This window comes from Apus apus, unplaced genomic scaffold (assembly GCF_020740795.1).
Source record: "Apus apus isolate bApuApu2 unplaced genomic scaffold, bApuApu2.pri.cur manual_scaffold_36_ctg1, whole genome shotgun sequence".
Lineage (NCBI taxonomy): Eukaryota > Metazoa > Chordata > Aves > Apodiformes > Apodidae > Apus > Apus apus.
Window position 1 is genome coordinate 125,155 of NW_026248850.1, and position 27,756 is coordinate 152,910.

A 27,756-nucleotide genomic window follows, 5' to 3' on the forward strand; every position below is an offset into this window, starting at 1 on the left:
ATACTCCAGATGCGGCCTCACCAATGCAGAATAGAGGGGGAGGAGAACCTCTCTTGACCGACTAACCACACCCTTTCTAATGCACCCCAGGATCCATTGGCCCTCTTGGCCACAAGGGCACATTGCTGGCTCATGGTCATCCTCCTGTCTACCAGGACCCCCAGGTCTCTTTCACCTACACTACTCTCCAGCAGGTCAGCCCCCAACCTATACTGGGACATCGTGTTGTTCTTCCCCAAATGCAAAACTCTACACTTGCCCTTGTTGAATTTCATCATGTTTCTCCCCGCCCAACTCTCCAGCCTGTCTAAGTCTCTCTGAATGGCAGCACAGCCTTCTGGTGTGTCAGCCACTCCTCCCAGCTTGGTGTCATCAGCAAACTTGCTGAGGGTACATTCTATACCCTCATCCAGGTCGTTGATGAAGATGTTGAACAACACCAGTCCCAGTACCGACCCCTGAGGGACTCCACTAGTCACACACCTCCAACCAGATTCTGCCCCATTGACTACAACTCTCTGACTCCTTCCCATCAACCAGTTCCTAATCCACCTCACTACCTGATCACCAAACCCATACCTGATCAACTTATCTACAAGGATGCTGTGGGAGACGGTGTCAAATGCCTTACTGAAATCAAGATAAACCACATCTACCTCTCTACCATCATCTATCCACCTAGTAATTTCCTCATAGAAGGCTATGAGGTTAGTCAAACATGATTTACCCTTGATAAAACCATGCTGACTGCTCCTGATGACCCCCATGTCCTTGATATGCCTAGAGATAGAGACAAGAATAAGTTGTTCCATCACCTTTCCAGGGATGGAGGTGAGGCTGACCAGTCTATAGTTACCCGGGTCCTCCTTCTTGCCCTTCTTGTAGACTGGAGTGACATTTGCTATCCTCCAGTCCTCAGGCACCTCTCCTGTTACCCATGACTTACTGAAGATGATGGAGAGTGGCCTAGCAATGACCTCCGCCAGCTCCCTCAGCACCCTTGGATGCATTCCATCTGGACCCATCGATTTATGGACGTCCAGATTACTCAACTGATCCCTAACCCAATCCTCATCTACTATGTCCTCACCTATCTTGACTGCTTCTGGGGCTATATGAATCTGGGGCTCATGGGGAAATCCTGCAGGAGTAAAGACAGAGGCAAAGAAGGTGTTCAGCACCTCTGCCTTCTTTATATCCTCTGTCACCAGGGCTCCCACCTCATTCCTCAGTGGGCCAATATTGCCTCTAGTGTTAGTTTTGTTAGCTATGTATTTGAAAAAGCCCTTTCTATTATCCTTAACCTGACTTGCAGGGTTAAGTTCCAAGGAGGCCTTAGCTTTCCTAATTGCCTCCCTACATTCTCTGACAACATTCCTATATTCCTCCCAAGTGACCAGCCCCTCCTTCCACGATCTGTAGATTTTCCTTTTCCACTTAAGTTTGCCCAGTAGTTCCTTTTTTAACCATGCTGGTCTCCTAGCTCCCTTACTAGATTTCCTAACCCTTGGGATGCTCTGATCCTGTGCTTGCAAGAAGTGGTCCTTGAATGTTGACCAGCTATCTTGAGCCCCTTTATCTTCCAGCACCCTGTCCCATGGGATTTCCCTTAACAGTTGATTGAGGAGGCCAAAGTTCGCCCTGTGGAAGTCCAGGGTTCTGGTCCTACTGGGTATTCTGTTCCTTCCTCACAGGATCCTGAACTCCACCATCTCGTGATCACTGCAGCCAAGGCTGCCACTGACCACCACTGCTTCAACAAGGCCCTCCTTGTTGGTTAGTACAAGATCCAGCAGCGCTCCTCTTCTAGTCGGCTTGTCCACCATTTGCATTAAGAAGTTATCATCAATGCACTGGAGGAACCTCCTAGACAGTGAAAGGCTGGCTGTGTGAGTCTTCCAGCAGATATCGGGGTAGTTAAAATCTCCCATGAGGACTAGGGACTGCAGTTGTGAGGCAACTGTCAGCTGCCTGTAGAAAGCCTCATCAACCTCCTTGCCTTGGTCAGGAGGTCTGTAGTAGACCCCCACAACTGTATCACCCACACCAGCCTGCCCCTTAATTCTTACCCACAGACTTTCCACTTGCCCCTCATCAGTCCCTGCACAAAACTCAATACATTCTAGTTGCTCTCTCACATAAAGAGCAACTCCACCACCTCGCTTCCCTGCCCTTTTTTTCCTAAAAAGTACATGACCATCCATGGCCACATTCCAGTCATGTGACCTGTCCCACCATGTCTCTGTTATTGCTACCAGGTCATAACCCTTAGCCCGCACACAGACCTCTAACTCTTCCTGCTTATTCCCCATGCTGCGTGCATTAGCATACAGGCATTTCAGGAAACAAACAGAGTCCACTGGTGGGACTAAATCTTCCTTAGACCATCTGCCTTCAGGCCCTGGTACGTTCCTCTTGTGCTTGTCCCTAACAAACCCAGTTTTCTCCCCTTCCCCCTTCACATCTAGTTTAAAGCTCTCTCAATGAGCCCTGCTAAGTCCTGCCCCAAAAGCGCCTTCCCCCTCTGGGAGAGGTGCATCCCACCTGCCACCATCAGGCCAGGTGTCTCATATAGCAAAATCTCCCACATTGCAGAAGCAATCTCAACAGGTAATAACAGATAAATATTGATAGAAATCCCATTACAATATCAAAAGACAATATAAAAGACTTATGAAGAATTCTAACGGTCCAGCATAATCCAGCTACTGAGTTTCCAAGTCCTACTTGAGGTTTCCAGCTGTTGAGGCTGCCTTGCCACAAGGGACCCTCACCCACATACATATTCCTGTGATAATTAAGATCTGCTTTGTATCTGTCTTGTGTAAGTTTGTAGATCTGTTCCTCACCCCACATATTCCTTCCTTTTCCCTGTTCCAGGAAACCTGTTCCAGTTTTAATTTCCAACTTTTCAGTCTCTCTTCTTTATTCTCCTGTTTTTTCTTCTCTTTGGGCCATGGAGGGGGTGTAACAGAGAGCAGTTCTGCCCTCTGCTTTGTGCTCCACCCTGACCACTAAACCAGGAAAGCGGGGATACTGTTTTCTTGCTGGGGCGCACCCCCTTTGTTTTTATCCACAAAGGCTTTGCTGACTTCAGCAGCCCCACATCTGAGCTCGTCCGACTGCACTTTTCTAGATGTCTGGGGCTGCCTGATCCACAAATACACTGACAGCCAAAGCTTGGCTAGGATTTTGAAGGCTCATTCCTCCATATTTTGACAAAAAGGCCAGAAGGAGGATCTGGGGAGCTACAGGCCTGTCAGCCTGGCCTCAGAACCAGGAATGATGATGGAGAGGCTCATCTTGAGCGAGCTCCCATGGCAAGTGCAGGGCAGGCAGGAGATCAGGGCCAGCCAGTAGGGGCTGATGAAAAGGAGGCCTTGCTTGACCAACCTGGCCTCTTTTCTATGACCACGTCACCCACCGATTGGATGAAGGGGGGAAGGCTGTGGACGTTGTCTACCTGGACTTTGGTGAGGCCTTGGACACCATCTCCCACGGCATCTCCTGGGGAAGCTGGTGAATCATGGCATAGACAAGTGTTCTGTTCTCTGGGCACAAAACTGGCTGGATGGCGGCTGGTCAGTACGGATGTCCCTCAGGGCTCAGTGTTGGGGCCAGTTCTGTCCAGTGTCTTTATCAATGATCTGGATGAGGGGATGGAGTGCACCCTCAGTAAGTTTGCAGACAACACCACATTGGGTGAGCATGTTGATCTTCTCGAAGGCAGGAAAGCTCTGCAGAGGGACCTGGACAGGCTGGATCGATGGGCCAAGGCCAACGAGGTTCAGTTAGGCCATGTGCTAGTTCCTGCATTTAGGTCACAACAACAACAACAGTAGACTTGTTTGTATGTTAAGTCCAAAATATAGCACATTTCTTTCAGTCGAATGATTTTGTTTGTGCCACAAAGGACATTTTCCTGTCCCTACAAAACAGTGCATATTCGTTCTTATTGAGCTACTCCTCACCTTGTGGCATAGATATGGCTTTCTCTTTTTTTGACATTTAATCTCCAGAATCTGGTTAGCACGAAATTTTGGCTTCTCTACACCAGAAATAGCAGCTTCTAGATACACGTTCGACCTGTGGGGCATGGGAAGGAGCTAAATTTTGATTGACAGTTAAGGAGTCATTGAGAACATCTTCATGCCCACAAAAACAACACAACCACTCTGCAGTAAGTACTTCAGGAACTGGGAAAGGTCTAGCCACCAAATGCCCTCTCAAAATCCCAGCTGGAACTGGCAGCAAAGCAGGGGGGCTGCCCTGCACTTGCTGTTGGATGAATGTCATGGGTTGTTCCCAAACAAGACAAACGCCACTTGCCTGGATGTAGGTTGTGTCTTCACGCCACCACAGGGTGGTTCTGCTTTTCCTTTGCTAACCCCTGGGACAGCAGTCGATGCCTTTAGCGTGTCCTCTGGCAGGGCTGATGTACCTCTGGGAGACGTGCAATCCCTCGGCAAGAGCAACACTTGGGGAACTCCCACTTGCACTCATGAGGGGCCACTCCATGAGCTTTCTTCTCAAAAGGGAGCATGGAGAGGAGACAGCTGGGTTTGAAGCATTACCCCACCCAAACAGATTTTATACACTCGTAGCATCACAATGCACAACCTAACAGCACCTCCCTCAGTCTTCATATATATCTATTAAAGGAATTTCCTGTCATGGTACAGCCTGCCAGCTGGAATAGAGAATTCAGCTGGAATAAAGGATTTCATCATCTCTTCTCCGTGAAACATTAAGTACCACTCTTCCGGAGTCTTTTCGCAGAACACAGGCTTCCTTGAGAGAATAGGGAGACATTTTATTTTTTTAAAAAGCCATTGATGAGACATTGGATCGTAAGCAGCCCCTGCTGTACAGCCTGTTTTTCAGATATATGTGTATTAGTTAAAAGAGAGTATCGGAGTTTATTTTAGACGTGCCTGGGCCTCCCCCCTTCCCCAGTTCTGTAGCACTGATTTTCAAAATGGGGCTCAGATTGCATGAGCCATCAGTGATCAACTCCTGGTGCAAACGTTGGGCTGAACCAAGTTTTACGCTACGTGAAAATGTATCACCTCTCTTTACGAGCAGCACCACGGCAGGTCCTAGGCTGAAGCGTTTAAGAATTCCAGTTGTATTTTTATGAAGAGGGTGAAGGTGGTAAGTTTGTAGCTGAGCCTTAACTTCTGCCCAGAGTTAGGGTAAGATAAGGTTACCAGAGGAGCTCAGTGCCCTCTGCATGTCAGTGTCAGCGTGCACTGGTGTCTGTGTGGTAGGGTTTGTTCAGTGTGGGACTGTTCCCTCAGAGGCTGTATGTTGGTGGTCAGCTGAGAGGTGTACGTTCTTGATTTTAGGGTTACACACTCCAAAAGGTTATATATATATAAGATTTTTTTTAATTGCTTGCCCGTAATCTTTATACAATGACTATATAAACTGGTTTTCACTAATTTTGCCTGGATTTTACCTGTTTTCTTCTCTTTATTATGCATGTCACTTGTGCCTTTTTTTGCACCTCCAACCTCTTCACAGGTGTCCTGGGTGACCTTAGATGTCTTTTCCAACCATGATGACTCTGTGATTCCCTTCCTTCACTGTCACACTCTCCAACTTCAGCACTTTTACCGTTTTAAACATTCTCAACATCCTCCAGCTCCCACAAGTCCTCTGCCACCCAGTGAACTCCCAACACCCCATTTTAGCTGTAACCCTTCAGCTACAACCTTCCTTCAGTCAGTTTTACTCTTCAACATCACACCCAGTAACAGGTTTGTGCTGCTAGTGTGAGAAATGTTTGTCGCGCCAATGAATAGGCACAAACAGATCCTTCAGCGAAGCACGGTTTATTTACGCTCTGGCAAGAATGGGTGACCTAAAGAAGCAGGTGCTCCTCATAGTAAGGTAACTGTTTATATTCCCTGTTCTCGACACAAGGTTCCCTCCTGTTTCCCCACTGCCTGGGTACTCCAGGGTTTACAATCTACCCGATGCTTCTAATTCCCATATAAATTTCCCACCCCTGTTTACACATTCCATTCCAGGTATTTACTTTTTACCTTTTAAGGTTAAATTCTGACCTTTCTTGCCTCCTTGGCTGTCTTCCCGAGCACCAAAACGATTGATATCATCTGGTGCCATCCTGTCTCGAGGACTAATATAGAAGTTACTTTGTTCTGTCTTTACCATGGGCCTTATGTCCTTCTCCATGTTCAGATATCTCAGCTCCCCCAGATGGAGCACAATCAAGTCCCGCAGTTTCTTGGACCATAAACCACCTCAGTGTCCTTGGAATGCCCAGGTATCTCACTTCTCTCTTCAGTCCCCATAAAGTTTATTTTCACGACGGCAGAAAACAACCTATTAACTTCCTAACACTGGAGTGCGAAAACAACATTTTGTTTCTAACACTAGGACCTGTCAGCATTACTGCTGTGGATTTTTTCTTATTCCTACCACCTTTGATGAGGATGGTGCTGTGTCTCCCCAGCACATGGCTGGAGGGGCTGAGTCCAACTCCAGCCTCTCCCCTCACCCCCAGTGCGCGGCAGCAGCAGCGGGAGCTGTGCCCAGCCCAGGCACACGCTGAAGGGCTGTAAGGAGCTGCAAGGAGCTAACGAGCAATGCCAGCAAAGCAAAAGTCATCCCAGCTCTGTTGCCACAGAATCTTTTGTTGGAGCTTTCAGTTTAATGATTTCTCTTGTAACTAACTTAGTAACACAAGTTTTACAACTTCTTCATTAAATCGCTCTCCTTTGGGTCACTGAATTATTGCTGCAGCAAGCTACTACCAAAAATACTGGTCTGAGTGTTTCCATCTTTTCCCCAGCATCTCCATCATGTCTTATTTCCTCTTGGCCTCAACCATGAGGTTGCTGGGCTCTTTTTCACACACACCACCAGCCTCCCCATTGCCCCCTTCCCCTGCACACAATGCAAGCGTTGGGAGGTTCCATCACAGCCGCTTCTTCTACCTTTTAGGACAGTCCCTTGTCCCCTGCCTTCCTTGTCCCACGACCAACCTGCCATATCACAAGTCACTTCAGCTCTGCGGGAGACACCTCAAGTGCCACAAGCCACACTGCGAGTCCCTCAACTGTGGCAGTTGCCTTTGGCACTGAAGGGCCTCTCCTGTTACAGCAGCAAAAGAAAGATTACCCTGAATTTTCTACTTGAACTGCCCAGGGAAACAAACCACAACAACAAAACCTTCCTGGGTTTCCTTCAGGATAAATACAACCTGCTTGTGAGCCAGGAATTCCAGGCTGCCATACTGCAAGTACAACAGCAGTTTTCTTCAACAAAAGCGAGGACAGACCTGTCAGGTTAGGGTGACAAGCCCTAAGGAAGGAGATGATCCGCAGGCAGAGAGCTTGGAACCTCTCTTGGGAACAAGCTGCTACTTATACTTGGTGAAACCTGGTCCCAGCTTAGCTTCCACCAGTCTGTCACCACCCTCCCTGGGGCAGGCACTGCTGCGTGGCTTTTCCATCTCCTGGGGACTTGCTCAGATGCTCCACAGCAGAGCCAAAAACCCCTTACCAAAAGGAGAGGGGAAAAAGAAAAAAAGAACAAAAAAGGATGGATAAAAGCCTCAGGGGTGGGTCAAGCTGGTGTTCCCACCTGTGCTCAGTTTTGAAGCCCATTAGGCAAGTCAAAGATAAAATAAGTGCATGGAAAGTGGATAAAAAACAGCAGAAAAACACCAAGTGTTTCAACTGGATCCTGCTTTTGCAAAACACAGTTAATTCTGAGCAGAAAAAAAGCTGCCAAGGAACCGAAAACACAGACAAAACCAGCCCTTGTCAGCACAGGCAGAACCTGCTAAATAGACATTTCTGTCCACACCCACCCCCTGTGCATAAAGATAAAACAACCAATCAGCTAGACTGTGGCCACGGGCGTTACGCCAAGCTGGGACCCTGCTCTTCTGGTGCACCTTTCCCACCACAGCTCCAGTAGCTGTCTAGCCCCCAAACAGCATTACCAAGGGCCTGCAGAAACAGCTGTGGTGCAACATGAGCCACAGTCCCAAGGGAAGCACGAGGTGATGGAACAACTTACTAACATGGTACTCGCATCCACGGGGAAATATGACAGCAAGCTGGATGTTCACCAGCACACAGATGTCCTGCTTCTGAAGGCCACACCAAGCTTTTCACCACCATCTCCTACCCAGACCAAGGGGCTTGGTTAGTTGTCAGGACCAACCACTGTGCTTTGCTGTTCAAAACCGTGGGAAGGAGACCACATGAAGAGCTGCTCTACAGCTTTCCAGAGTGAAAAGCTAAAGCAGGTTCAGCTGTCAGGAGAGTCCCAGGGAAAGCAGGCAGTCATAGTTCATCCCTGGAGGACGGCACGTTGAGAGATGACTGGGAAGGCCGGGCATCCTCGCTCTGGGCGTCGCTGTGGATCTCACCCTGCTGCTGGGATGTCCAGGAGCGTGTTCTGTCGCAGTCCCTTGACATGGTTTCATTGCCCCAGATGGTCAAGCTCTCTGTGTCACTGAGGTAGCCTGGTGGCCCAGGGTAGTGGGTGGGGTAAACAAGGAGGGGTTCTGCAGAAAACGCTTTCAAGTCTCTGGACTCAGAGCACTCCAGGTACTTTGCTCTAAAGAAGAGAGAAGGATGATCAGTAACCGCATGCCTGTTCAGCAGTGCCACTGCTTGCAACTTGAGACACCAGCCAGCACACCCAGCAAACAGGTCCCAGGAGGCGAGGTAGTTGCTGGGGTGGAGTCTGACTCTCTGCAGCCAGAACCACCAGCCTTACAGAATCACAGGATCGTTCTGGTTGGAAAAGCCCTTTGAGACCAACCATAGCCAAACTCAACCAACCAGTAACCTGACTCTACCAAGTCCAGTGCTTAACCCACGCCACTCAGCACTACATCTATACAGCTTTTAAACACCTCCATCAATGGTGACTCAACCACCTCCCTGGGCAGCCTGTTCCCCTGTCTCCTTACCTTTTCAGTTAAGCAGTTTCTTCTCCTACCTAATCTAAACCTCCCCTGGCACAACTCAAGACCATTACAACCACCCACAACCCATACAAACAAAGCCTCTGTTCCCAGAGACGCCCAAGTGTCTCCCTCACAAGCCTTGCACCTGCTAGGGACAATAACTGGCCACCAGGAAGGGACAATAACCCCTTTGCAGCTGTCACCTCTTTCCTCCTGTGTCAGAAGCTCCACTGTAGACAAACAAGAAACACAAAGAGTAGCCCTGTCCCCCACCAGCCAGGCTACAAAAGTGAGACGCACCAACATCATCTGGCTGAAGATCATTCAGCGAGCCCCAGCTGATGTTAACCCAAGCAACAAAGGCATCCTACTTACACAGGGTGCTTGTTGTCCATGACCAGCAGAAATTCACCCACAGGCAGCATCTTGCTGAAAGCCTCTGCTCCAGTGAGTTTCTGAGCCCCTTGGAAAGTGATTGCCTGCCCCAGGGACCAGCAGGAGTCATCAGCTTCCACCAGGTTCATGACATTGGGAACTGCTTTCTCAGGCTCCTGCACCTGCATCCTTTTCCAGCCAATGGAGCTTAAAGGGGGAAAGGACCATGGGAGCTGGAACCAAAGCACATCTGCAGTGACTAGGACCACACAAACGTTTGGGTCAAGTAGGGAAGGGCAAAGGGTCAATCCAAGAAGGAAACCCTGACCAGGTTCGCGGATTTCTATTCTGCACCACTCCCAGACATCAAATTCTTAACCCAGTGGGTGGCACAGCTGTGAAAGGCTTCACAAGGGAGCTACGATGACATGGTCCAAGCCCCAGGACTGAGCTATGTCAGATCCTCTGTGTCAGGGGCTCTGGGGCCAAGGGCTCAGGGGCCAGGAGCTGTTTGGAGCCTTCAGGGCTGTGGTCCTCCACTTCAGGAGGATGATGCAAATGCTGTTTTTAGCTCCTTTGAGCCTCCACCACCGGCCAAGCCTGTAGATGAGAGAGATGTGGGTCACCCTCTGCTGAGCTCCAGAGGAGAGGGCTGTGCTGGGAAGGGGGGACAGTACCTGTGCTCCTGCCCGAGGCCCCCAGGAAGTCACCAACTGCTGAGAACTTGAGGCTGTTGACTAGGCCCACCTGGAGGGAAGAGAGCAGGGTGAGGGGCTCCTGCAGCCTCCTCCTGCTGCCCAGGGAGGGGAGCGCCCACCAAAAGACCCCAGCCCAGCTCCAACATCCCCATCCTTACCAAGGGGATGTCCCAGAAGGGCTCCAGCTGTTGAAATCCCTCGCCACATTTCCAGAGGTTCACGCTGCTGCTCTGGGAGCCTGGAGCAGAGAGAGGAGGCTGCCATGCACGCCGACCTCTGGAAGGGAGCAGGAACCCCCCCCAGCACCCCCAAACCAGCTCTCACGAGGCTGCCACAGACCTGCAGCCAAGAGGTCACAGCTGCCCAGGGGCGCGGTGCCCACAGCCGGCACTTCCAGCCCCCAGCACCGCAGGGGCACTCCCGTCCTCGGCGACCAGGCGCTGCCGCCAGCCCTTCTGCTGGAGCTGCGGAGGGAGCGGGAGGTTCCGGGGAGGCTGCGCCCGCCCTGGGGGGCGCACAGCGCCCGCCTCCCCCGGGGCTCCCCGCGCCCTCCTGCAGCCGGGCCGCGCCGAGACCCGCCGGCCGGGCCTCCTCCTCCTCTGCCGCCCGCTCCTCCGGGCGGACACGGGCCCTGAGGGCCGGGCTCGGCACCGGCGCTGCCCGCCCCAGCGCGGCCCCGGCAGCGGGCGGCACTCACCTGCGGGCGGAGCTCCTCCCGCCGCTGCGGGGCCGAGAGCAGCCGCTGCTCCTGCGGCGCCTGCTCCAGCTCCTCCTCCGCCGTCCCCTCCCGCCGCCGCCCCAGCCACGGGCTGCGGGGACAGGCGTGAGCGCCGGCACCAGCCGCGGGCAGCAGCACCGCGCCCGGCACGGGCACCGCAGGCGCAGCCCTTCCCTCTCCGGCTCGGAGTCGCCAGACACGTTGGGCCGGCGACCCAAGGGCCGGGGCTTGCAGGACACCCCGGGACGATCGACGGGCCGGGCCCGGCGCTCCCCGCCAGAGCGACCCCCGCCGCGCAGCCCCTCCTCGCCCCCCTCCCTCCGGCCCGGCCCTCACTTGGGGGGCCCTCCGGGGGCTTCGCGTGAGCAGGGGGTCCCTGCCCCCTCACACCCAGCCCCGCTGGCAACGCGGCCGGCGTCCCCCGCTCACGGAGAGGGCGTCAGGGTGACAGCGGGTGGGGGGCTGCTTCCCAGAGCAGCCAGCTCGTCCTGCCCCTCGGGGACCCTCCAGCAGGGCGGGGACTCTGGCTCTGGCCTGAGCCAGAGGGTGTCAGCTGAGGTGTCTTCTCTTGGGCTTGGGGAACAGACAGCCCAGCCGGCCCTGCAGAGCATCCTAGGGCTGGGGCTGCAGGTCTGACTCTGCCTGAGCAGAGTCATCACTGCGGGCCCAGCGCCACCTGCTCCTCCACGCCCTGGGCACTGGTAACCTGAAGGTGCCCCTGGACTTCAGCCACGCAGCTCGGAGGATGTGGAGCGTCTGCACTGCCAGGGAGGAGACCATGGCACTGGAGTCTTTCTGTGCACCTTGAAGGACTGTGGGGACAAAGCAGCAGAGGTGAGGTGACGTGACAGCCAGGAGGGAGCCAGCGGGCAGGGGGCTGGGCTGCAACTCCATGCCAGGCCCTTCCTCCTGGTGTCCTTACTCACCCCCTTTGACATCCTCCATCTCGTGCTCGTGCACCCGCCGTCCGATGAGCCCTGGGGGGACACAGTGTGTCAGGCACCCCGATGCCCACCAGGGACCCTGCCAGCCATTCCAACCTCCTCGGGAGGGCTTACCCCAGGGTGCAGCATCGGGGAGGGGATGGGGGAGCCTCCTGCCAGGCCCGTAGTCTGGGAGAGAGGGTGAAGGGGTGCCCAGGACACAGGAACCTCAGAAGAGGGAGGGACCCAGGGCTAGTGTCTCACCGATGACCCTGACAGCCTCACAGCGCAGGAGCTCCTGCGGGCTCTGCAGGTAGCGCTGGCTCTGGAGCAGGTGGTCCTTGGCCTTGCTCTTCTTTCTGGCCAGCTGTGGAGGGGAGAAGAGTTGCAGGTCTGGCACAGAGCTGTCCCCCGAGCTGGGTCATCCCCCCACCCAGGGCCACCCCTCTTCCCCCAGCTTCCCAGCTTCCCGCCACGTGGCATCAGTGTTCGGAGGCAGCAGAGGGCTCCTTGGGGTGCCATCAGAGTGGCAAGGTCCCCTTTGGGACCCTGGGGCTGAGGACAGCCTGGAGCAGAGGAGGGTGCTCACAGCCCGGGGGCACAGCCCTCTGTCTCCTCGCTGGGCACGGGGCACAGGGGGTCTGGGGGGGTCGGGGTTGTGCTTACCAGGCACTCCCACAGCATCGGCGTCGGCGCATTCTGGGCCAGCTTCACCAGCTGCCCCCACTTCAGGAACTGCCCAGCGCTGCAGAGGGCTTCCTGGGAGGCCTGGGGAGCAGCAGAGATGTCACCAGCACTGCTGGTGGCACAGGACCCTGTGTCTCCTGTCTCGGCAGGGCTCAGAGTCTGTCCCGGCCTGTGCAGGGAAAATGCACAAGCTGGGGACTGATGCTGCCACCAGGTTCAGCACCCTGGGGAAGATAAGAGCAACCACCCTCTCTGGCTGGACTCCTGTTGGGGCTTCAGTGTTTTGGCCTTGGTGGTCCCAGGGGCTGTGCAGGGTCAGCTGGGGGGGAAAGGGACCCACTTCCCCATGCATCTGGGCAGCAGGAGGAGCAGGGCAGCAGTGGGCAGGACAGGGGCTCTGACTGGTCTCAGGGACTCGGCAAGCTGTACCACCTTGTGACACACATTTGAAGGGGTTGGTGTCAGCAGTGCCCTGCCTTGGGGACCACTCAGGCTGGGAATCCCACCTTGGCCACAGTCTTGTCCTGGTCGTGCAGGTGGAAGGCCAGGGGGAGCAGGCTGTTCCACACCACCTTCTTCAATTTCTTCCTTTCACCTCGCAGCAGCCACATCAGGTTTTCGAAGAGTCGGATGGAGAGCTGCCGCACCGCGTCCGAGTCCTGAGGGAAGAGGGGAGAGGAGCTCAGCCCCAGCCCCGTGGTGAGCAGGGGCTGACATGGAGGTGGGTGTCTCCAAGATGGCCTCAGCCAGCCCTGCTCCAAAAGGGAGTGAGCTGCAGCGTGCTGGGGTCCCTGGGGCTGGGATCCAGAGAGGGAGACCCTGCAGAGGCCTGTTGGTTGCTGCCAGGGCAGGGTGCTTTGTGGGCTCAGCAGGCCTGCAGCCCCCCTGCCACCACTGTCCCCCTGAGGCAGGGAGACCGAGGGGGGGGGGGCGGGACACGTTCATGGGGATCTTTAGGACACAGCACGGAGCCCCCGAGGGCAGCGATGGGGTCTGGGGGCTGTGGGGCAAAGCAGCAGGGAGAGGCAAGTGGATGATCCCGGTGAGGGGGTCACAGGGCTCTCCCCCAGCCTCACGTCGTCAAAGAAGTTCCAGAGCTTCTCAGCAATGGCCAGGGCGGTGAGGCTTCTCTCCTGCTCCTGCAGCAGCGGCAGCGCGGCGCTGAGCACGGGCAGGGCCGCGGCGCTGATGTCCCTGTCAGCGTCCTGCAGCAGCTCCACGAGGCTCGGCAGCAGCAGGAGGGTTTTCTGTGCCTGGGGGAGACATGGCGCTGCCTTGGTGCAAAGCAGTGACCCCCGGCAGGGGTGACAAGCCCCTCTGCCAACACCGGCCTCGGGGGGGACAGGGCTGCCCGGCACGGCCTCGGAAAGAGCAGGGCACGGGGGGGGGGGAGGACAGGACAGACAGCACAGGCTCCTTGCAGCCCCTCGGCTGCCCCCGTCCCCACCAGATCCCTGGGCAGGCTGGTGGGCCACCGGTGCTGCCTGGAAAGCTGCCCCACCTGCCAGCAGCCCCCACTGCGGCTACTGCGTTTCACCCCGGGGCTCAGCACCCCAGGGCTCAGCACCCCACGGCCTGGCTCTGCAGAGCCCTTACTCCGGGCTGGTTGCTCTGGGGTGGCAGCAGGAGCCTGTTCCTCTTGGCCCTGCTGCCTCCCTCCTGGCACGGCACAGCCATGGGGCAGGGCCCAGGGGGGCAGGAGAGCCGGCAGCAGCCGGCACAGATCCCGGTGCCCGGAGCAGCCTGGGCCCTCCATTACCCACCACCCGCTGCTCCACCCTGGGCTGCTGTCCCAGCTGTCCCAGCCCTCCCCTGCTCACCATGTCAGGCCTTTTGGTGAGCTTGAGGACACCCCTGAGCGCCAGGCTCGGCATCCCCAGGCACTGGCTCTGCAGATAGATGGGGAAGATCCCCAGGGCAAGGTCCAGCTCGTCGCTGAGGTCAGGGCAGTCCAGCATCTGAAACACAGGCAGCGGGGGCTGGCTCCAGCCATCGGCTCAGGGAAAGGATGCCGGGGGAGAGCGAGTCCAGGCGGAGGCAGCAGGGCTTGTGGAGAGCCCCTGTGTCCCACAGCACAGGGGTTGCTGGCCTGCTCCTCCACAGTACCAATCAGAGCCCCCCCCCCGCTGCCTCAGCTCCCCCCACAGCGCTGGGCGCAGGAGAGCTGAGCGTCGCAGGGGGCTTGGAGCAGTGCCACCAGGCTCACCTCCACCAGGAAGACCATGGCGACCATCTCCCAAGTGGGGTCCTCCACACTGAGGAGCTCTGCCAGAGAGCGGAAGATGGTGGTGCACAAAACTCCGGAGCTTTTCGTGATCTCCCTGGCAGAGGGGAAGGAGGCAGCGTCAGGCCTGAGCTGTGTGGTCTTTGGAGTTTGCACCAGTCTGGACATCACCAGTCTGCAGCACTTTGTCTGAGTGCCACCAGCACCGAGGGAGTGTGGGGTGTCCAGTCCCTTAGGTGTGGGGAGAAGGGGCTCTCACCTGGCGATGATCTGCACTCCCCTGAGGTGGGTCTGGGTGCTGAGTAGGGCGTCTCAGCCCCCCTGCTCCTCGATGGCCAGCACTAGGCTCTCACCACCCATTTTGCAGAGCAACAGTCTCATGGACTGCACTGCAGACCTGCACGAGGAGAAGGGCTCAGCTCCCATTGGAACTTCTGGCTTGGCTCTGGGTAACTTGCAGGGGTGAGAGGACAGGGAGGGAGCACCTGATGGGAGTGAGCTGATCCTTTTGTTGCTCCATCCAGAAGATTTGCACCTGACGCAGTGTCAGCTCCGCGGTGAAGGACACTTGAAAAAGCAGCCCCAGGAAAAGCTTGGGGAAAACCTCCTGCAGCTCCAGCTCGTGGATGGCCTGCAGAGCATCTTCCTGAAGGAGGATCTCCCTTATCACCATGCTTGCCTGCAGAGGACACCCAGTCACTCAGATATCCCTGTGCCCCAGGGGAGGTCAAGGCTTGGGGTGGGACAGGAAGAGGAGTGGGAGCCCAGAACAGCTGAGAGCAGCCCAGGCCATCAGCGAGGCCTCATCAAGCAACTCACAGCCAGGGAGAGGATGCGCGGGTCAGCCCTGGTGGAGGTGGAGGTCTTAGGCAGTGACAGGTTTCTAAGCTTGCTGAGCAGCTCCTGCAGCACCTTCTTAGCCATCTGGGGCTTGCAGAGCATCGCCCTCCACATGGTCAAGGAGACACTGTGGGGAGCCAAGGGCTCTGTCAGAGGGGACATCCAAGAGGATGGCCAGGCTGAAGTCCCTCAGGAGGGACTTGGGTCGCCTTTCCATGTGAGAGGAGCCCCCAAGACTGGTGGGCCCTGCACCTGGTGCACGTCGGGGAGCACTGCAGCAGGCCAGTCACCACCTTGCTGAAGTATTTGCCTGTCATCTTCTTCAGGGTGCTTTCCAGGCAGCTGAGGGCTACCACTGACTTGATGGAGAGCCAGTTCCCATAGATGGCACGCACGATGTTCAGCACCTGGAGAGGAGACATGGGTGGGAGTGGGAATGTCAGCAGGGCAAGTGCCACCATTTCCCCTGCTCCCGCTGGGAGCTGCTCCCGTTCCCATTGCGGTTTGCTGGCTGGAGATGGCATCAGTGCTGCCCAGGCACGGAGCTGGAGGAGAAACGGTCCCCCAGGGGGCTGGAGCATCAGCTGGGCCACCCACAGGCTACTCACCTGCTCCTGCTGGAAGACAGTTTGCTCCACGAGTGTGTCCACCATGTAGGTAGCCATGTCAATGGTGTAGGGGCTTGGGTCTTTCATCTTCCGGATGGCCATGAGCATGATGTTTACCCTGTCAGAATGCCTCAGGTATTTCATTAATATCTGTGGGATGAAGGAGAAAGGAGATTTGTCACCTACAGAGGAGCTCGCTGGGCCCTTTGCCTGGCCCCTGCTCAGGAGCAGCACGAGTCCCCGTCATCCCCACCATCGGTTGTCCCCTCCCTCACGCTGAACCCCCTGCCCAGCAGCCAAAGGCCCTTCTTACCGAGAAGAGTTTGCAGGCGTGTTCGACTTGCAGGCTGAGCCTGCGCTGCAACATTTCCCATCGAGGCGGGAGCTGCAGCACCTCTGTGTCATGCAGCCAGGAACACCTGCCTGGGGAGGAGCAAAGCCGGGGTGTTCAGAGGGAGAGTGCGGAGATGGAGGAGGGCTCTGAGAGCCCCGGGCAGAAGAGGGGCTGGCAAAGGAAGGGGGCAGCCAGACAGGGGACGAGCAGATACCCAGGGAGGGCCCAGGGCTGTTGCCAGCAGGGGTGAGGGGAAATGAATGGCCTTTCAGCCTGCAGGCAGGCAGCTTGGGTCGGGCTTTCTCTCACCAAGGAGAGTGCTCCCTGGCTGCCCATTTCTGGGGGCACCCAGCCCCACATGTCTTCTCTTACTTCTCTGCTGCAGGATGAAGGTGTAGAGCTGATGGAGAGCTGCTGCAGCCTCTTGGCGGGTCACCATGTCATTGCAGCTGCAGCAGAAGGTGAGGTGCCCCACCAGCAGCCCCAGCATGTCAAACTGCTGTGTCTCAGAGCACTTGTGCCTGATGGTGATGGCTCGTGCAAAGCAGGGGCAGAGCTGGGGGAAGAGAGGCAGGGTGGGCAGAGGGTGAGCCTGGGCACACGGGGAGCCACGGCTGCTCCCAAAGCAGCAGCCCAGGGCAGGGCCGGGCTGCTGGACCCAGGGTCCTGCCTGTGCAGTCCTGGGAGAGGACAAGACAGGGCAAAGACCCCTGCTCCCAGGCTCCTGCTGACTGGGTGCCTGGCTTCCCTGGGAGGTGCTGGGGCTCAGGGGCCCTGGGGGTGCCCAGGCCGGGAGCTCCGTACCTGCAGCCCAGGGTAGGTGATGATGAAGCTGGCCAGCTGGGCAATCCATGCCACGGCCCTCTCCTGCACCTCTTCTGGCTGGGAAGTGGTGAACGGCAGCAGGAGCTGGGAGGAGAAAAGCTGCTGGTGTGGCACGGAGGTGGCAGGGCATGGCAGGGCAGGGCCAGGCTCACTGCAGGCCAGCGCCTGGGATGGGGCATGTGTCCCTCTTGCCCCCTCACAGCCACCTGCTGTGACCAGGCAGGTCACTGCATCCTGCTCCTGCTGCTGCCCATGTTGCCTTCCACTCACTCCTCCCCCCAAAATGTCCCAGTGCCCCCCACCCAAGGCTTTAGGGTGGCCACCTCCCTGGGGTGGAACCTCTTGGATATGCCTCCTCTGCTTCCAGCAGAGGAAGGCCCCAGGGCTGGGCTCCCCTTGCCTGACAGGCAGGTCCACCTGGGAGGGGTGTTGGGCAGGACGGGTGGAGGGCAAGGCTGCAGGGGTGGGTGTGGGGGCTGGAGCAGTCAGCAGGCAGGGGCCTGGTGGGGGGAATATGGCAGGGGAAGGAGGGACGTTCTCCACCCCCTCCTTGCACCAGGAGTCGGGGGGGCGGGGGGCACTGCTCAAGTCAGGGCTCACTGCCTGTGGGGACCCTGTGCCCAGGACAGACCTGCAAGATGGCCTGCAGATTCAGGACACCAAAGTCACCAGCGCTGCGTACCAGCTCCTGCAGCATGTTGTCCATGGTGGCCAGGGCCTGCAACGGGGAGAGAGGCTTGGGGGCAGCCCTGGAAGCCCTGAGGAGAACAACCGTGACCCTGCAGTGCCCAGGAAGGGGCCTTGGGCCTCGGGAGCTCCGTGAGGTTCCCCCAATCATGGTTTAACACTGGGCTGGCAATGAACAAATGACAGATGCTCTCTATTAAGCCCTCTCCCCTCCCAGAAAGGGGAAGAGGTGGACAACCCCATGGCATACCTTGGAGTACAGGGAAGCCTCAGGGCCCTCCTTGCTCTCCAGCCGAGGCACGCAGAAGAGGCTGGAGAAGCAGGCATGAAGGAGGCTGCTCAGCCTCTCCCTCAGAAGCAGCCCCACTCTGCTGCAGGGACAGAAAGGTGCTCTTGGGACCCAGAAAGGAGGAGGCAGACCCCAGGGCTTGAGGTCTGGACTAACTCCACACCATGGGTGCCATCTCAACCCCCTGACACTGACAGTTGCCTCTGGAGGGAAAAGCCAGGGGCAGCCCCTGCCCTGCTGTCTGCCTCCCCCTTGGATGGAGGACTAGGGAAGCCCCCACCTGGGACCTGTGCTGCTGGGGCCACCGGTCACCAGGGAGGCCAAACTGGGGGCTGGGGCAGGTACCTCATGGAGGTGATGGCCAGCATGGCTTGCTGCTGCACCGTGGTGTCCAGGGGGTCAGTGGGCTCATCTTCCAGCAGCCCCTGGGGAGCACAGCGGGGTGTGGAGGGGCAGGAACAGGGCAGTCTCCCTCGCTCAGCAAGAAGAGCCTGCGGGGCTGGCAGAGCCTGAGTGCCCCCCCCCCCCGGCACCCCCTCCCCACTCAGCACCCAGAGGTCCCAAGCTCCGTGTCAGGAGGGGCTGTGCCCATCACAGAGCCACAGGCTGGCCCAGGGACCTGCAGACCTTCTTGATTCCAAGTCCTGGCTCCAGCCGAGCCACCCAGGGGCCTCTGGAGCATCTCCAAGAACAGAAACCGGAGGCAGTGTTCATCGGCAGCCAGCCCTGGCCTGGCCAAGCCCTCTCCTGCCCCCAGGGCTGTGCTGCTGCCCCCAGCCCTGCCTCAGCCTGCCTGCTCACCCCCTCACCTCGATGGTCTCCAGCACCTCCTCCTGGCAGAAGTAAAGCAAGTCCCACTCATTGGAGTGCTTGCTGGTGGTGGAGCAGGTGGTGCAGAGGGCATCCAAAAACCTCAGCCCCTGGTCCTTTCGCTGCCAGCCGGACAGGAGACAGATGGACAGACAGTGTCAAGGGAGAGAGACAGCCGGGGGAGCCCAGCACAGCCCCCAGCATGTGCCCCTTCTGAGCATGGGCACAAAGAGTGGCCAGAAGACACAGGCCCAGCCTTGTACAAGTGGCCATGGTACCTCTGGTCGGTTCCTGAGGAAGGCTTGGATGACGCTCAGGGTGTCTTCCTCCCCAGGCAGAGCCAAGGGAGAGCAGCACAGATCTGGCCGAGGGAGCTCGGGCAAGTCTAGGGGGCAAGGCAGGGGGGGAACCATGAGCCCTGTGCCCAGCTCCCCGGGATGTCCCCAGCCCTGGCTCCAGGCTGGAACACTGCTGTCCCCTGTGCAGCCCAGGGGGGAGGGCGCAAGGCTGGAGGGCAGCACAGGGAGGGGCCCCCGGCGTGCCCGGGTGAGGGATGCGCTGGCACCAGGGGCAGGGAGGGTCCCTGTCCGGGCTGCTGTGACGGGGCTGGGTCCCCGGCCGCTGCGCCCTGGGAGCCCCGATGCCAGCCTGGCTGGGGGGTGAGCCTGGCACAGGGCAGGGTGGGCAGTCCCCTGCCCCCCGTGCCCACACTCTCACCCGGCCACAGTGACTGGACCTCGGTCTTCTCGCAGGGCCCTGGCCCGGAGTTGGGAGCCGGGGAATCGCCGGTCTCCACCCAGGCCTCCTTGGGCGGGCGGGGGGGTCGATCGTCCACCATGCTGCAGGAGGGAGGAAAGGCATGAGGGGCATCCCTCGCCCCCCGGGCTGCCCTGCCAGGGGGTGAGGCAGGCCTGGTCATATTGAAGGGGCTCTTTGCTCCCACCCTGTCCCAATACCGTCTTGCTAGCCACTGTGGGGGCCAGGCTGGGTGACAGAAGGTGCCCCAATGTCACCCCCAAAGTCCCAGGTTGTCCCCTCCCCGGGCCCCCTCCAGCTGACCCGGAGACCCACGGAGCCCTCCTTGCCCCGGGAGGACGGGACTGGCTCCCTCTTCCTCCTCCTCCCGCTCTGGGGCTCGGGCTCCTCTGTCCCGGGAGCAGCCCCCGTGCCGCGGGGACCCCTCTGTCCCCTGTCCCCTCGCTGCCGGCTGCTGCTGCTGCCCCCGGCTGTGGCCGGACACGCCGGAGCGCGGCCCCCGCACCTCAGCGCTCCGAGGCTCTTTCTTCTGAACACAGGATTCCGGGACAAGCCGCGGGATCCCCTCACTCTCTCGTTTCGCTGCACCGGCACAGCGAGCAGCCTGCCGTGCGCTCAGCCGCGGCCACCGGACCGATACGGTTGTTACGACGCGCGGCCGCGTTCCAACGGCTGGGGCTGGAACCGGGGGGGCTGGGAACCGTGGAACGGGGGAGGGTTCCGTCCCCCCCTCGGGGGTCCGTGGCCCCACTGGTCCCAGCGCGGGCCGTACGGCAGGAGCGGGAGCCCGGCTCTGCCATGGGGGGATGTCGGCGGCGCCCCGAGTCGGTGCGGGCAGAGGGACCGGGGTTCGGGGACGGGCGGGACCGGGCGAGAGGCAGCGGGGCAGGCGATGGCGGCAGGGCCCGCCGGCTGCTCTGCTGCAGCGGATGGGCAGGCAGCGGGCACCGGGCTGGCACGGGGATGGTGTCAGGGCTGTCACTGGGGGTGTCAACAGGGATGGCACGAGGCTGGCAGGGGGCTGGCACGGGGACGGCACGGGGAATGGCACCGGGCTGGTATGGGGATAGTACTAGGGATGGCACCAGGCTGGCACGGGGAGGGCACTGGGGATGGCACCGCGCTGGTACGGGTGTGGTATCGGGGGTGTCACCAGGGATAGCACTGAGGGTGTCAGCAGGGCTGTCACTGGTCCTGTCAGTGGCGCTGGCACCAGGGATGTCACCAGAGATGACCCAGAGAGTGCTGGTGAATTAGGCTGCATCCAGCTGGCGCCCGGTGACCAGCGGTGTCCCCAGAGATCAGTACTGGGCCCAGTGCTATTCAACATCTTTATTGACCACCTGGATGTGGGGATTGAGTCCACCCTCAGTAAGTTCAGAGATGACATCAAGTTGGGGGAGGAGCGTTGATCTGCCCAAGGGTGGGAAGAAGCTGCAGGGGGGACCTGGACAGTTCTGGGCCTCTCCCTTCAAGAAGGATATAAAGGTGCTGGAGCAGGTCCAGAGGAGAGCAACGAGGCTGATGGAGGGACTAGAGAGAAAGTCTTCTAGGGCTTGGCTGGGGGAGCTGGGGTTGTTTAGGCTGGAGGAGACTCGGGGGATGAGGGGGGAGACCTTATCACTCTCTACACCTACCTGAAGCGAGGTTGTGGTCAGGTGGGGTCTGGGCTCTTCTCCCAGGCAATCAGTGACAGGACAAGACAGCATGGCCTGAAACTGCACCAGGGAAGCTTTAAGTTGGATATCAGGAAGTACTTCCTCATGGAGAGGGTGATCAGACATTGGAATGGGCTTCCCAGGGAAGTGATGGAGGCACCTTCCCTGTAGGTGGAAAGGCTGGAGGTGGCACTTAGTGCCATGGTCTGGAGATGTGGCGGTGTCAGATCACAGGCTGGACTCGATGACCTTAAAGGTCTTTTCTAGCCTTGGTGATTCTGTGGTTCTGGGGGAGGAAGTGCGGGGGGGAGAGGGGGGGGGAAAGGGGATCTGTGAGGGGACCCAGGGGCTATAAGGGGTCCCGGAGAGTTCTGGGGTCACAGGGTCCTCGGAAGTGTCGCGGGGCGTTCCGGAGGGGGGTCCCTGAGAGGTCGCGGGGGCTCTAAAGGGGCCCGGGGGGGTTCCTGAGGGGTCCCTGGGTGGCCCGAGGGGCCTGTGAGGGGTCCCAGGGGGATCTCTAGGCCTTTCGCGGGAGTTCCTGAGAGTCCGGGTGCCCCTGGGCGGTCTCGGGGTGCCCCTGGGGTCTTCCCCTCTCCCCCTACTCTCCCCCATACTCCACCGTGACGGTCCCGAGCAGACCGGAGGTGGCTGTTAGGGCGGCCGGAAGTGGAGGTGGGAGGTGAAGTTTCGCGCGGAGCATGATGGGAGATGTAGTCCAGCCCTGGGTGCCCAGGACAGACCAGTGCTCCCAGTAGGACTCCTTTTTTCTCCCCAGTGCTCCCAGTTTCCAATATTGGGGAACATGGAAGACATTGAGGGAGACAGGGAGGACATTGGGTCATAGAGTGGACACTGGGGACAGTATTGGGGACATGGAAAACAGAGAGGTCTTGGTGGGGTCTTGGGGGTCCCTGTGTGACCTGATGGCTTCTTAGGGGTCCAGGAGGTCCTGAGTGCCCTCTACTGATGAGATTTAGATTCGATGCAAAAGGATAATTTTCCAGCATGATAAGAATCAGCCATTGGAATAACCTTCCCAATGAATGTGGAGGATTCCTCAACATTGAACACTTTGAAGATTTGGCTGGACTGGGTGCAGGGCCATCTTTTCTAGACTATGCTTTTGGCATGAGAGTTTGGACAACATGACTCTTGAGGTCCCTTCCAATGGGATAACGTATGACTCCATGGTATCTAAAGTCGCCTTTCCATCAGACTGCATTGAACAAAGCCCTTTCCATTGTTGGCCAGTTTCTGTTGAAACCCTAAGTATAACTAATAATATTATACCTTGTAGAAATGAGACCTCATCAGGGGGCTTGTACCTAACACAGGGTGGAGGAATGAACATTATTTTTCATGAAACTGTATCACACTTGCTTTGTTTGCAAACAGGAAAACTTCTGCAGTGCCTGTGCAGGCAGTTCTCCAAGGAAAACAAGTGGGAGATGGTGCAAATGAGCTGTACCATCCAGCTGCAGAGATCAGGGGAGAAGTCTAAGGTGAGGAACAGTGATGCAAGTCCCAGGGGGACAAATAGAGAAGTGGTGGGGTTGGGGAGGTGAGGAGCAAGGGTGTCCATCCAATTTCAGACCTGAAGGAGCTGCTTCTCCTTCTGCACCAGACCTTCTGAGGAGACCCTCTGGGACATTATCACTTGGAGAATGCTGCTAGAGCCTCTTCTCTCAACTACAAAGCAATGAAATATTCCCTTCAAATAATTTTTAATAGTTAGACTTCGAAATCTTCCTCCTTAACTACCCTAGAAAGCAGCTCCAATCAGGTATAAAGGTCTTCAAGGCTTAAAGAAAGCTATAAAAAGACAAACAGCTTGTCAGGGCCTTTGAGGCTCATCACATGAACCTCAGACAGTGAGAGAAGACTGAAGATACTTCTCCAGAAGTCAAAATCAGAAGAGAAAAACAAATACTTTGGAGCAGTAATGGGCCCTACTGAGCCTGACAAAGCCTCCCCATGGCCTCGTTAGAGCAGATCCTTGGAGGCCATGACTGCAGGGAGATAAAGGCCCTGTGCAGGTGCCTTCCATGCTGAGAAAGCCCTTTGGTTTTTCTGATGGAGCAGAAGGGCTAAGTCCTGACCCCAGGCCCTGGGAAGGCAGATTCTGAGAGCCTCTAAATAAAGTTTCATCTCAGCAGCCTTGGTGGCCAAAGCAACTTATTTGTTTGTTGTCCCCAAGGGGACAAAGCCCTCAGTGCTGTTGGGCCTTTCCATCTTGCCAGAGCCCTTGCCCACCTCTCCTGCAGGCTGTCCTACACTGGTCCATGCCTGCCGCTCCTTCCCTTCAGGCTGCTGACACCCTTCTTGCTGTCCCACCTGGGTCTCACCGTGGTATTTCTACACCTTCACTGTTGTCTCTGCTCTCACTTTCTGTTCCTTGAAACCAGGGGCTGATCCTGACTCCCTCTGGGTGACTTGTTGCAGCACAAGGCTACTCTTTGAATGTTGTTGCTTTTGTCTCACCTCCAGTCTGGGCCTTCTAATATGCACTTTATGGAGTTTTCCTCTCTTCCCACTACAAGAAAAGATCCATCATCTCTGAAACCACCCTTCAAGGAGGCTACGACTGCAGCCCCACTAATGGCCTGAGCATTTATCTCACCAGGCTGAAGAAGCCCAGGACCTTCAGCCTCTCCACACAGGTCCCAAAGTCCATCCTGGTAGATCTCCTCTGGAACTACTGCAATTCTTCCCCATTCCCCCCACCAGTAAGCCCCATAGCCAGACACCAATAATCCAGATGTGGTCACAGCAGTGCTGAGCTAAGGGGAATGAGAACTCCCTTGCCTGGGTGGCCACACACCCCCTAATTCAGCCCCACATGTGCAGCCCCATGTGCAGGTGGCTTTCTACATGGTCAACGTGTTCTACTGGCTCCTATGGCCATATCTGGGTTAATGTTCAGTTACATCCACCAACATACACAACATGGTTGGATCCACACACCCCTGTCTCACCAGTCGCTGGCCCCAAAAAGAGTACAAGACCTAAAGACTTGTGGTTCCCACTCCAGTGGCTGGTATTTTGACCTTCGCCTGTACCAAAAGCAGAGAGCTCCATCACCCCAGAAAGCTGTTGGAGAGGAAGGTATGAAGAAAACAAGACAGGCTGCAGAGATCAGCTGCAGGGCATGGCCAGGGCAGGACACTGACCAGCCCCTGTGGACACATGACCAGCTCCTTTCACACCTGTCCTCTGTCACTTTTCCCATGCTGCTTCTTCCATAAATGACCTGGAACCCACCCTTGCCCTTCCTTTGGTCCTTTCCCTGGCATCCCAGGGCAAGTCTTGCACAATCCCCAAAGGTGTTGTCTTGCTTTCCATCATAAGTCTCAGACCCAGATGCAGAAATCTCCCACCCTCAAGACCTAATTCAACCCCCCCTGCCATGGGGACATGTCTCACTCAATTGGGTTACTCAAAATTCCTGACCAAAAACAACTCAAGGGATGGGGCACCCACTTCTCTGTGCAACATGTTCCAGTGTCTTGCCACCCTCATCCTAAAATACTTCTTCCTTATATCCAATCTGACTCTTCCTTCTTTCAGTTTAAAGCCATTGTCCCTTGTCCTGCCACCACAGGCCTCAATAAAAAGTCTCGCTCCATCTTTCCTGGCTTATGACCACCATGTTTTCATCTGCAAACACTATGGAGAGTGTCCAGAGATCTCCCAGGATGAGGTTTGCTTGCCTTGAGCACATGGCCAGTCTCCAGACCCCAGGGCCCTAGGGAGAGCCCCAAAGGATGTGGGAGGGACAGGATCTCCCTTCCAACAGGGTGGGTGTCAGGGCTGGAACCTTTGGAGAAGGGGGTCAGGGATTGGCCCTTTGCAGTCATGAAACATATCCAGGTTCCTCAGCACCAGAGCCACCTTCACCTTCCTCTTCCCCACCTTGCATCACTGCCTCCTCTTTCCTGCTCTGCCCACACCCTGGGGATGCTTCTTCAATTGTGTCCCTCAGTGGGACCCATTAATGCTGCCAGGAACTTTGGACTTGAACTCTGACCTGGACTTCTGGAGAGGTTTCATCAGCTTCCTCTCTTTGTCTGAGCCTCATGGACTCAGCACCAAACCCACCAGAGGGCTCATTAAAATTCTGAGCTGGTCTCCTGGGATGGAGAGAACTGATGGGCAGTGCTGCAGAGAGACAACTTTGCCCAGGAGCAGCTTCTCTGCCCAGTGCAGCAGGGACAAGGACACTGCCAGGTACCTGAGGGAGATGAACAAGGCAGAGAGAGCTTAAATGTGGTCAGGAGTGGGGAGATGAGAACTCAGTGGAGGAGACATCTGTGTAGACCTTGACACGGTGAGTCTGTGGTGCAGGTCAATGCAGGTGAAGTTCCTGGAGGCATCTCCAAAAGCTGGCACAGCTACAGGTTGTGGGATCTGGAAGGAAATGGAAGGGATGTGTGGATGGGGGTGACTTTGTGGGCAAACTGGATCGCTGTGTGGGCACGTGTGCAGCCAGGGGTGCCCCACTGCTGCCCAGGGGCTGGGTGCTGGGGCAGGGGCTCTTCTGCCTGCTAGGGTCAGCTCTCAACCTGCCCTGGGTCCTCCCCATGGCTCTGTGGGTCGAAGCTCAGCATGGAAATTTTCAGCTCCTGGTAGGGCAAGGCAGGGTCTTTCTGCTTTCGAATGGCTGCTGTGTGGGTGAGGTTTGCTGATAGCTCCAGATCACCCCTAGGATATTTGCAGAGGGCTCTCTTGAAGCAACACAGAGGTGCAGAAGTTACCTGGGACAAAAGCAGTTTGTGCTTTGAGTTTTCTGCTCTTGGTGGTCTGGGTAGGCAGTGGAAGATGAGAATGTACTTCTCCACTCTGAAGAAGGCAGCAAGACCCTAGTTGTAATTGGGACTTGTCTGAGCTGCTGCTGAGCCCCTGCACACCCAGAGATGCCCCTGGGCAGGTCCCTGCTGCAAGAGGTGTCTTCAAGGCAGAGCTGAGCACACGGCGGGGAGGATGGGCTCTGGGAGCACTGCTAAGGAGGGCCAGAGCAGCAGCTGCTGGCAGAGACAGCTCCAGGTAGCAGAGACATGGGCAGGGAGGGAGAGAGAGCTGCTGCCTGCAAGTCATGGGAAAGGGGATTTGGGCACCTCACTGCCATCCCTGCAGGGCTGATGATTTTCCTGGAGCATCTCCCTGGTCTCCACTCCCACAGAGAAGAGTCCCCCACCCCTTCATGTCATTGGAACTTAATCCTGAATTTCCTTCCCAGCAGCCCCAACACCACAGAAGAGAAAAAAGCCTGAGTGTCTGACTGTGTCTCCCTGTCCTGATACTCCTGTCAACAGAACTCTGGCATGTTCCCCTCCTGCCCCTGCTGCCCTTGTTCTTCCCTTGCAGCGGGAGGTAAGGATTTGCATGCAGCTCGGACACTGATGCTGCATGTCCTGTCCTGCTGGTGAGTCCATGGAGGGAAAGCATCCAAATGGCCTGATACCTGGCTGTGGGGACTGCAGGGTGTGGGGCTGGGGTGAGCTGACCCTCCCGTCAGGATACCCCATCTGTAGGATATTTGACTCTTTCCCTGCAGGGTCCTGCTGAGTGGCACGCTGCCCTCCAGAAGGGCACAGCTCTCCCAAGGCAACTCTGTGTTTTCTAGGAGCCCCATGGAAAAGACAAGCCAGTGCCAAGGCCATGGAAACCCTGCAGCAGGGCTGAGTGTAGGCAGCTGCAGTGAGCCCTGCGTGTCCGTAGCTGAGGGAGCAGAGCTGAGATCCTGCTCAGGGACAATGAGATGGGCTGAGGGGCTGGCAGAGCTGCACTGGCTATTCTGACTTCTCTGCTCTCAGCAGAGTCAGTATTCTCAGTGAACATCTGGTGCTGACCATCCTCCAGCTCAAAGAAGTACAGCACATGGCAGCACAGGGCAGCTGAGAGCAGGACAGATGGCCAGACTGGCTGTCCTCACCCTGCACTAAGGGACAGTCTCTGCCTCTCAGCACCCACAGGGTCTCACTTCAAAGCGGTTTCTGCCTTAAAACTCTCCTCAGATGTGGAGGGGAAACTAGAGGAAAAGAAACAACCCAAAATCTCCTCAGCTCTGCTCTGCAGTTGGGTGACTCAGGAATGACAATGCTGAAGGTGACAATGCTGAAGGTGACAGGAGTGGATTTAATCTGGGGTCACCCTGTGTTCCAGTTTATCTGCTGCTGTAGAGGGCAAATTCCTGCAGAGCTCACAGCTTCTAGAGGACCATCAGCCAGTGCAACCAGAGTGTACCAAAAGCACCTGTAAGAGGCCTCTGTTATTGGCAAGAGGAAGTTTGTAGGTCTCTAAGTGCAGTTCAGCAGTTTTTTTTGAGAGAAGTCTGAGCTAACTCCTCCCTGTCTTTTCTTCTCTGGACA

General features: G+C 57.0%; 1 protein-coding gene across 1 annotated transcript; it reads right to left on the reverse strand.

Moving 5' to 3' along the window:
* Positions 1-7,548: 7,548 nt before the first annotated feature.
* LOC127396243 (procollagen galactosyltransferase 2-like) lies at positions 7,549-9,893 on the reverse strand. Its single transcript, XM_051643862.1, has 2 exons — positions 9,332-9,893; positions 7,549-8,601 (listed from the first exon to the last, which is right to left on the reverse strand). The coding sequence occupies exons 1-2, from the start codon at positions 9,517-9,519 to the stop codon at positions 8,325-8,327; spliced, it is 465 nt and encodes a 154-aa protein (XP_051499822.1). The 5' UTR covers positions 9,520-9,893; the 3' UTR covers positions 7,549-8,324.
* Positions 9,894-27,756: the final 17,863 nt, after the last annotated feature.

Coding starts and splice junctions, on each gene's coding strand:
- LOC127396243 (XM_051643862.1), bottom strand. CDS start 9,519: ATGCAGGTGCAGGAGCCTGAGAAAGCAGTTCCCAATGTCATGAACCTG. Junction 8,602..9,331: donor ATGGACAACAAGCACCCTGT/GTAAGTAGGATG, acceptor TCTCTTCTTTAG/AGCAAAGTACCTGGAGTGCT.